Source organism: Aplysia californica, unplaced genomic scaffold (assembly GCF_000002075.1).
Source record: "Aplysia californica isolate F4 #8 unplaced genomic scaffold, AplCal3.0 scaffold00215, whole genome shotgun sequence".
In the NCBI taxonomy this organism is placed as follows: Eukaryota; Metazoa; Mollusca; class Gastropoda; order Aplysiida; family Aplysiidae; genus Aplysia; species Aplysia californica.
In genome coordinates this window covers 657,407-668,572 of record NW_004797485.1, presented here as the reverse complement: position 1 = coordinate 668,572, position 11,166 = coordinate 657,407, and the positions used below count along the sequence as shown (strand labels likewise).

Genomic DNA, 11,166 nt, shown 5'->3' with positions numbered 1-11,166 from the left:
ACTGTACAATACCAATTGATATGATTCTGTATCTTTACCAGTGGTTGTTTTATCTTTAACATTAATATAAATAAATGACCTGACACGATGGTACATACATACGAAATTTAACACGTCCAAGATATTTGACGTTTTCCCAATTCCTTCTGTGTATTTCATACTGTGTTTAACAAAAACGAACAAACAGACACGCAAACATCTAGGTACATATTCAGCAGGACAATTCGGTCTCGTGAAGCTGTCACTTAGCAAAAGGTCGAATCTTCATTTCGCTGAAGGAAACCGAGCCCGTTGTTACACTCTTCCACCTCAATCCTTTAGCGCCACCTGTGCTGCCCCACAGTCCGTTGAGGTTCACGGAATGGCAGTTGTTGTACCACCAAGCTCCGTGGTACACACTGGCACAGTTCTTTTCCCATGAGTCGTTGTCACGGTCATTGGTAGAGAACGGCTGACCGTTGTGACCAACCATGTTATCATCAACATTACCGGAAAATCCAGAAATCTGAATCCTATAGTTGTCTGTTTCTCCAGACAGCGAAAACTTGTCGTAGCTGGCGTAGTAGTTTTTTCCCTGGAATCTCAAATCGAACCTCAGTTCGTGTCTCACCTGGTGATGAAAACGTAAAGACAATGAAAACAACCCGTAGAAAATTAAAACCAGCTGTAGATTCATGTGGCTTCAACGCATGCAAAATCCAATGGCTATGTCTCTGGTGATAATGAACCTGGCAGTGACACAGATGATAAAGGTTCAAATCTGTGCCAAGTTTCAATGCTGGTCCTCCCAAAGATTTCCTCTCAACTTGGTGTCCTGAGATGAGGACCATGTCCTCTGCTTTAGAACTGTCTTAAAGTGTGTCTAGAGGGGCTGTGTATTTACTCATAGAATTAAAAAGACATCAGTGAGAAACCGCGCGTCAAAGACAGGACATGTGTGTCAGGTACAGAATCTGTCAAAGACAGGACATGTGTGTCAGGTACAGAATCTGTCAAAGACAGGACATGTGTGTCAGGTACAGAATCTGTCAAAGACAGGACATGTGTGTCAGGTACAGAATCTGTCAAAGACCGGACATGTGTGTCAGGTACAGAATCTGTCAAAGACAGGACATGTGTGTCAGGTACAGAATCTGTCAAAGACAGGACATATGTGTCAGGTACAGAATCTGTCAAAGACAGGACATGTGTGTCAGGTACAGAATCTGTCAAAGACAGGACATGTGTGTCAGGTACAGAATCTGTCAAAGACAGGACATGTGTGTCAGGTACAGAATCTGTCAAAGACTGGACATGTGTGTCAGGTACAGAATCTGTCAAAGACAGGACATGTGTGTCAGGTACAGAATTTGTCAAAGACAGGACATGTGTGTCAGGTACAGAATCTGTCAAAGACAGGACATGTGTGTCAGGTACAGAATCTGTCAAAGACAGGACATGTGTGTCAGGTACAGAATCTGTCAAAGACAGGACATGTGTGTCAGGTACAGAATCTGTCAAAGACCGGACATGTGTGTCAGGTACAGAATCTGTCAAAGACCGGACATGTGTGTCAGGTACAGAATCTGTCAAAGACCGGACATGTGTGTCAGGTACAGAATCTGTCAAAGACAGGACATGTGTGTCAGGTACAGAATCTGTCAAAGACAGGACATGTGTGTCAGGTACAGAATATGTCAAAGACAGGACATGTGTGTCAGGTACAGAATCTGTCAAAGACAGGACATGTGTGTCAGGTACAGAATCTGTCAAAGACAGGACGTGTATGTCGGGCACGGACCCTGTACAGCGGCAGTCCACAGTGAAGGAGCTAAGGTGGTGGCCTAAAGGACTGCAACAGTGTATGCTCCACCCCCCCCCCTAACCCTCTCTAACTTCCTAAAGACTGACAAGTTAAATCTGTTTGTGTACAACCACAACTACAACAGCAAAATCAACAACAACAACAAAAACAACAACAGCAACAACAACAACTACATCAACATCAACAACAACAACAACAACAACAACAACAACAACACATACATCAACTACAACAACAATAACGACAACAACAACAACACGTACATTAACAACATCAACAACAACAACAACAGCAACACGTACATCGACAACAACAAAAGCGATGGGCGTGCTGTCACATGGTTTGGACAATAGGTTGTATTAGCCTGTCACGTGGTTTGGACTGTAGGTTGTATTACCCTGTCACGTGATTTGGACTGTATGTTGTATTACCCTGTCACGTGGTTTGGACTGTAGGTTGTATTACACCATCAGTGATGGCTCTGTTCAGCGTGGGGTCAACTCAGGCTGGGCTTACACGGCTTCTAGTCAAGGAGTAACAATCCAGGGGACATCTGGGGCAACGGGCCTCATTACATCAAGCGTGTGCATGGAGATCAAGGCCATCACTGAAGCTCTGAAATGGCTTCACACTAATTGAAACCAGCAGGCTTCCCTTGTTACAGACTCAATGAGTACTCTGGATATGATCCTGACCGGCAGCCTCTATGCAGATTGGTGTAAGGCAATCCAAGAGAGCAAAATCAGACACTTGCAGTGGATCTTCTGCCCAGGACATGCAGGAGTCAAGGGAAATGAAAGAGCAGATAGCAGGCTCCGCAAACATAGAGAGACGGCGCTTACCCTTGATCCTCCAACTGTAATGGCCCTTGTCCTAGATCATCTAGCCAGTAGCCGTGAAGAGGACTCCTTCACGAAGGAGATTGTGATTGAGAAAGGAGTAAGGTCTGGTGAAGGCAGGAGGAGCAGGCTGCGTGACCCCATCAGACGCTACAACAACCAGCTGATGATGGAGACAATCAGGTTGCCTACACTGAAATGGACCCTTATGAAGAGGGGCGAGGAAGTATAGAGCAGCCCGTCTTCCTAAGACCCCAGTTCTACATTCAAGTATTCAAGTAAGTAAGTACACCATCACATGATTAGAACAGTCCACTGCAGTAAATTTTAAATCGTAAACAACTTGCCTGACTTGTCAGCTGGTGGATTTTCTCTAGTCCAAGCCAGAAGTTTCCGTGGAGGTCTCCAAATCCGTTCTTGTAGTCCTCCCAGCCACGGAAAAAGTCCACGTCGGCCGAAACACGTCTCTGCAGAACATACAAAAGGACATTATGCCATTCCCTGACTAAGGGTTAGTGCCATTTAGTGTGCTAAACCACATTGTTTGAGTTATCTTCTGAGCTTTTAGCTACTTCTAAAGTAAAACTTCTTAGTCTAAAGTTACAAGTAATGTTTCATGACAGTTCTGTGAGTCGAAAGACAGTTTCAATGCTATTGTATCCTGGGAGTTTGTCCTACTACATTTACTGTTTCTTGTTTATTGAGAAGAAGACACGTTGAAACATTGCAACCACATATGTGTCGCGACGTGGTGGAATAAGGCGGTCGTCAATTTTGGACATGTGGAATTATTGGTATCATCGAAAAGCATGTTTATTTGTCTTGCTTTTGATGAAAACAGTACAGTCTATCTTGACTAGAAGTTGAGATAATGCGATTATAGAAGGTTGGGGTCGCCTGGTTTCAGACGAAAAATTAGCGAGAAAATGGCCACCAAAGTTTGGTCACTCCCAGAGCTTGAGAGTTCTTGGAAACAGCAAATGTACCTGTTTATGCCCTTGATAAACATTATTCAATAAAATCCACAAAAGAATAGTGTTTAAAAGGAGATAAAAGGTGTTAAGCCCAAAAAAGAAAAGAAAGAAAAATCAATAAAGACTGCCTAACTTGTGGAAAAATGCCGTCGATTTTTTCGATTTTGACGAGCACCTGATTTCACCACGACCCCTCACATTTTATGTCTTTGTGGAGGCACGTATGGTGTACTGTACGCACAATTGGTTTTAATGCTTGGAAAATCGTTGAGCAACAACCAGCCTTTATTACAGTAAAATAATCTTGAATCACTTGCTTTGTACTAGCCTGCATTTACCTGTACTGTTCTAGCATTACTCAACTATACTGTACTAGCCTGTACTCACCAGTATGGCACTAAGACAGTACTCACATGTACTGTACTAGTCAGTACTCACCTATACTGTAACAGCCAGTACTCAACTATACTGTACTAGCATGTACTCACCAGTATGGTATTAAGACAGTACTCACATGTACTGTACTAGTCAGTACTCACCTATACTGTAACAGCCAGTACTCAACTATACTGTACTAGCCCGTAGTCACCTGTATGGTACTAAGACAGAACTCACATGTACTGTACTAGTCAGTACTCACCTATACTGTAACGGCCAGTACTCAACTATACTGTACTAGCCCGTAGTCACCTGTATGGTACCAAGACAGTACTCAACTATTGTGTACTAGCCTGTACCCACATGTATTGTACTAACCTGCACTAACCTGTACTGTACCAGCCTGCACTCACCTGTAAGGTACTAAGACAGTACTCAACTGTATGTTACTAAGACAGTACTCACCTTTATGGTACTAAGACAGAACTCACCTGTACTGTACCAACCTGCACTCACCTGTATGTTACTAAGACAGTACTCACCTGTATGACACTAAGACAGAACTCAGCTGCACTGTACCAGCCTGCACTCACCTGTATGGTACTAAGACAGTACTCACCTGTATGGTACTAAGACAGTATTCACCTGTATGGTACTATGACAGTACTCACCTGTATGTTACTATGACAGTACTCAGCTGTACTGTACCAGCCTGCACTCACTTGTATCACGATCCATCCACCTTGGTCCGTCACTGTGTCACAGACGACACGCTGGCCGCTGGAGAGAAGGACCACCGGTCGAGGACCGAAACCCTTGACACTAGCGCACGACTGGGGCTGGAGAGAAACCCACAGAGAGGAATTTGATGAACGGCTGTGGGAAATGGCGAGATATAAAGTTTGGCGGATATATCAAGCCAGCTTACTCCGGAGAGAGCGAGCGAGAGAGTTTTGGGACTCCGTGAAGTATTTTGTGTCAGTCATGCAGCCAGTTTCTCAGTTTATCCATTGATCAGTCAACCAGTTTACTACCCAGACAGTTAGCCGGTTTATCACCCAGTTATCCAACCAGTGTATCACATGCTCCATTAACCAATGTATCACATACTCTATCAATGAGTTTATCTCATACCCTATCAACCAGTTTATCACATACTCCATTAACCAATGTAGCACATACTCCATTAACTAATGTATCACATACTTTATCAATCAGTTTATCTCATACCCCATCAACCAGTTCATCACATACTCCACCAACCAGTGTATCAATAGACAATACAGTTTCAGTTCCACATAATACTATCCCACAACTCCCGAGTGCACCTTTTCTCCTCAGTATATGAAGAAATCCAACTGTGAGAGTATAGGAAGATATCCAACAGTGAGAGTATAGGAAAATATCCAACAGTGAAAGAACCTGAAGATATCCAACAGTGAGAGCATAGGAAGATATCAACAGTGAGAATATAGGACGATATCCAACAGTGAGAGTATAGGAAGATATCCAACAGTGAGAGTATAGGAAGATATCCAACAATGAGAGTATAGGAAAGTATAGGAAGATATCCAACAGTGAGAGATTCTCACCCATAGCTTGTCCTCGACATCGCTCAACCTCTGCTCCAAACTGGCCGAGGTGTTTGCCAGGAGGCGCTGACTGTGCAGTAGAACCTCTCTCTGGTTCCTCTCCAAGGCTGCCGTCACGGTCTCCAGAATCTGACGTTTTTGGGAGAGCATTTGGTGAGGGCACTCTCGCTTGTTGACCTCCACCGTGTGGCTCAGTGTCTGTACAGTGAAGTGACGTCATAATAATAATAATAATAATAATAATAATAATGATGATGATAATAATACTAATAATAATAATAACTACTACTACTACTACTACTACTACTAATACTACTACTACTACTACTACTACTACTACTACTACTACTATTACTACTACTACTACTACTACTACTACTACTACTACTACTACTGCTACTACTACTAATAATAATAATAATAATAATAATAATAATAATAATAATAATAATAATAATGATAATTATTATTATTATTATAATACATGTAATAATAATAATATATAACAATAATAATAAAAATAACAAAATTAATAATAATAACAACAAATAATAATGATAATGATAATGGCAATAATAATAACTAAACCACCATCATTTTATAGCCTTTATTCTGGTATGCATTACGGGGTGCACACAGTTCTAAGCGCTTTACAGAAATGTGTACTGGTCAGGATTATGGAATAAATAATAAGATTAGCCAATTTAGTGCTAAGGAAGCTCACTTCAAGCGCCTTGAGCATGGCCGTCATGTTTTGGAGAACGTCTTGTTTCTCCTTCAGACAGTGTCTCTTGTTCTCCTCTACGGCCGCTGCTACGTATGTCTGGATGTCTTGTTTTTGCTGTGTGCACTGTCTTTTGGTCTCCTCCACCATTTCGCTCAGGATCTGAAAAGTGACGTCACTCTTACGAGAGATGGAAGTCGGTAGGCCTTTCTGCCACCCGACGCTGCCGTGGGAATTCAGAAAAGTGACGTCACAACGGTAAAGACCGATCGTGTCGTTGGTTGCCAGTGGCCAGGTAAGCCGCATGAAGCTATTAGCCCCAGAGACAATGTTGCCCGTGGCGGTGACGTCATTGGCTGTGAGTCTGACGTCCACATCGCCGTGACGTAGTTCCGCGACACTGGACCATCCGGTCAGCTGTTTTTTCTCAATTCTCATCATGAGAAGGTCAGTGATGTCCTGCTGTTGATAGGGGTTGAAACAATTCAGGGAAACTTGCGCTGTCCTACCGACGTCGATTTCTGATGACGTCACATTGAGATGCCATGCTCTGGAAGACATCACCAAGGCCGCTGCTAAAATAAGCTTGGGGATGAATGTCCAGGTGGCGTCCATGTTTCTTGTACTCTTGGCTATTCTATACACAAAGATTGTCGCGCACTTTTGCTGGGAAGTCTACAAAAAATACGTGTATTGAGACAAAACATTCCAACAAGAAAAAGTTTCATCGGTTAGCTGGTCAGATTTAACATTTTCCACCCACACAGCGCGCAGAGCACACAACGCTTGTCCCCATGGACCAGGATACGGATGGGCTACATCAGTACTACACCTGTATCTCGGCAAAAATACCCCAACCATTATGAAATTGTCAACATACCGAGAAAATTGAAAGTGATGACAGCATGTCCACCGAAAAAGGAAAGAGAATCAGGACTGAAAATATTAGATCTAGCTCATTCATCACCCGAATTCTCATTATGGCGTAAGAAAGAAGCAGCACTCATGCTAGGTCTACTCGACACCCCCCCCCCCCCCCCCCCCCAAAAAAAAAGAAAGAAAAAAGAAAAGAATTACTGCAATTGTTGTAAACAAACTGATTTTTTTAAACCTCAAATGCCACACAAACCATTCAGAAAGGAAAACTTTAATAAGCGCGCATGTCAAAAAGGAGAAAATGGCAGCAACGTTTTTCCGACCGGCGTCCTTTGGGGCAACGTGTTAACAATCGAATGTGTTGTTTTTTTTCTTTGATGTCTTTTAATCTATGGTAGAGGTTGCTTGTGCTCCAGAAATGTTGTTTTTTTAAAGAATAATTTTAATTATGTTAAACAAGAGAAAATACATAATGAGGATACAATTATTGACTTTATTTTTAATGAAACCATTTTAAAACATTTGCTTTTCTTTTGTTGTTGATGTTTTTTGTTGTTGTTGTTTTTTTGTTTGTTTTTTGTTGCTGTCTTTTTTTTCTTTTTCTTTTTCTTTTTCTTTTTTTTTTGTCTTTCCTGAAGAAATTGCTACCAGAGCTTGCTTAAAAGGGGGGTGGGGGTGGGGGTGGGGGTGGGGGTGGGGGGGGGGGGCCTCCCCCCCCAAAGTCAAGATTCGGCTCAAAATTATGGAATTTGAGTTGTAGGCATTTTTAAGCTTCCTAAGCCTCTCCTACAACTATTTCATCGCATAAGAACCCCCCCCCCCCCAATCCCCCCCCCCCCCAAAAAAAAAAAACACTGATTTTTTTTTCATACCAGGCATGTTTGTCACCGCCATTTGCTCATAAAGTCAATAATATATTTTTCTTAATCGGCCATTTTCTCAAAACGCGACTTTTCTCTATACTTTTTTGAATAACTTCACCTTTTTTTGATCCAATCTTCATGAAATTTTCACAGAATGAAGAAAAGATGTAATACTAAATATTTGTCTGTTGAATTTTTGATATATGGAATAGATTTATGTTGGTGGTGTCTGGAGTCTGGAGTGTGGATTTTCACGGATTTTTTGCAAACTTAAATGCTACCTCAGGAAAAAAATTATTTAAAATTTTCTAATTCGTTTACGAAAAAAACAGCTGAAAAATTTATAGATTTAATATTTGTTAACACGCATGAAAAAAAAAAAACCCAATTAATTTCCATGAGCGATAAGTGCGGTATTTTTTACGTAAGACATGTCAACAAAATCCAATATGGCCGCCGTATCCATGGAAACGAAACTTTTTTCTCAAATTTGATTGCGGGTTTTAAGACTCCCTACTATGCTTGTTATATGTGTGAAATGTGGTAAAATTCGGTCCAGCAATAAGCGAGATAGCCTTCAGGTGTAGCCCCCCCCCCCCCCCTTTTAAAGCAGTTGGCCAGCTTACCACCGATTCGACGGCATTGGTCACATCAAAAATGCTGAAGAAGATGGCCTGTCTACACTAGTCACTTCAAAAATGTTGGAGACGATGGCTTTTCTTACAATAATTGTCCATAATAATAATATGGACTACTGCCACTCTTTCTTCGTTCGACTGTTTGGAACGTGCTATCAGTATGTGGCTACAGCTGTTTCAAACAAAATATGGTGTGGTGAACAAATTAGAACTAGCCAGATAATTGACCAAAACAGACAAATGTAAAATAATAATAATAATAATAATAATAATAATAATAATAATAATAATAATAATAATAATAATAATGATGATAATAATGAGAGCATTATTTGTATCCCGCCTTCCCCCACAGCATGGGCCCAAGGCGTACATAGGAGATTAAAAACGCATTCATACTAACACCATACAAATTCATAATATGCGCACTTTTTGACAGCAACATTCTTTCAGACAATAAAAAATGCTCATACAAAAAGGCAAAGGTACTGTCCATTAATTAAAATATTTCTTAAATAGATGTGTTTTGAGTCCCCTTTTGAAAGTATCAAGTTTTATTTCGCTCCTCAAATCATGACGGAGAGTGTTCCAAACTGTTGGCCCAGAAAAAGAAAAAGCTCTCTCACCATTTTTCTTCAGTGACACACGAGGTGTTGAAATTAGTCTAGAGCCACTGGATCTTAGTTCACGTGATGGTGTGTATGGTACAATGAGTTCTTGAATGGGTGTGGGGGGACAGCTTAGTTTGACCTTTAAAGCATAGTAGGGCTAACTTGTATTCAATTTTCGCTTTCAGTGGAAGCCAATGGAGCTCTTTAAGTAGGGGAGTCACAATATGGCGTTTTGATTGCTATAATACTAGCCTGGCAGCATTGTTTTGAATGCGTTGGAGTTTTGCAATTTTTTCTTCGGGTAGGTCAGCGAACAGTGAATTGCAATAATCAATGCGTGACAAAATGAAGGCAAACACTAGTTTTTTGGTGGCATCAGTGCTAAGAAATTTCCTTATGTGAGCAATTCTTCTCATCTCTCTGTATGAAATTTTACATAGATGGTTAAGTTGGGTCTCCATGGACAAGTCTTTGTCTAAGTATACTCCTAAAAAAAAATATTTGTTTGAAAAAGCGACAGTACCTTTGCCAATGGTGAGACATTCTACAACAAGAGCATTTATTTTTGAGCTGGTTGAGCATGGCATGATTTCTGTTTTGTCATCATTTAATTTCACTTTATTTTCAGTCATCCATGCTTTTACAGATTCAAAAGATTCTGAGGTGTCTTTTAACAGAGATTGAATTTTGTTGGGTTTTGCAGACTTATAAAGTTGTGTGTCATCTGCGTACATATGGTAGGACATGGAATGGTGTCTGATGGTACGACCAAGGGTGTACATAGTGTACAGCACAGGTCCTAGTACTGACCCCTGGGGCACACCAAATTCTAGCAATTGATGACAGGATTGAATGCCCTCAACAACAACAAAGTATGATCTATCACTGAGGTAAGATCGAAACCATTCAAGTACGGTGTCAGATATTCCGAACACGTCCGACAAACGACTCAACATGATGTTGTGGTCTAAAGTATCAGAAGCTGCAGACAGGTCTAAAAGTGAGAAAATGGATATCAAACTCTCATCTACAGCATTGAGTAGATCAGAGACAATTCTGAGCAAAGCAGTCTCAGTACTGTGGTTTTCTCTGTATGCCGATTGAAATGGCTCAACTAAGTTATTCTTTGTGAGTTGGTCTTTAAGTTGTGCAAAACAACTTTTTCCAAAACTTTGGAAAGAAAAAGTAAGTGTGATAGTGGCCGGTAGTTCTTTAGGTCATTAGGGTCAAGGCCAGGCTTTTTAATCAGAGGTGAGATAGATGCTGTTTTGAAGCATGGTGGAACTGTACCCTCGCTTAATGATGTGTTTACAATTGAAGTTATAACATTAATAACATCGTCAATATGACTGTGCAATAAGTCAGTAGGCATTGGGTCTAAATGACAGGATTTTGGTGGGCATACCATGACAGTGTCTTTCACAAATTCACGACTAACTGACTTGAACGTTTCAAGGGGTTCACCATTAAATGGTTCAGACATTGGGATGTTACTTGTCTTGTTCTCTGAGTCTAATCCTTGCCGAATTTGGACAACCTTGTTATGGAAGTAAGTACAGAATTTGTCTGGCAGTGTTTCCATTGGAACATTGTTTGGCAAGATTTTTGTTTTGGCTTGTCCACTGAGTTCTTTTGATATCTTAAATAAAGCTTTTTAGGATGGACATTTTGACTTTGGGACTTGTGCCATTTTTTCCTGAAGTCTTTATTTGGATTGCACAGATGTTACAATAAATGCTTAAACTGGGATCGTTACTGCAGACATCGTCTACAGACAGACGTCTCACGGGGCTCATCTTTCGAATTCTGCACCCTGGTGACGTTTAAAAGGGGTGCCAACGGTGTGTGTTTGATCTAAAGTGGTCGC

General features: G+C 41.1%; 1 protein-coding gene across 1 annotated transcript in view; it reads right to left on the bottom strand.

Moving 5' to 3' along the window:
- The window catches only part of LOC101848524 (angiopoietin-related protein 7-like), a 7,139-nt gene extending 213 nt beyond the window's left edge, over positions 1-6,926 (bottom strand). The window contains exons 1-5 of the mRNA XM_013083160.1: positions 6,312-6,926; positions 5,588-5,716; positions 4,718-4,906; positions 2,953-3,110; positions 1-680 (exon numbers count right to left, since the gene is read on the bottom strand). The exon at positions 1-680 is cut by the window's left edge and continues 213 nt beyond it. Of these exons, the coding sequence (XP_012938614.1) occupies positions 242-680; positions 2,953-3,110; positions 4,718-4,906; positions 5,588-5,716; positions 6,312-6,926 (1,530 nt within the window). The 3' untranslated portion in view covers positions 1-241. The remainder of the gene's footprint in view (positions 681-2,952; positions 3,111-4,717; positions 4,907-5,587; positions 5,717-6,311) is intronic.
- Positions 6,927-11,166: the final 4,240 nt, after the last annotated feature.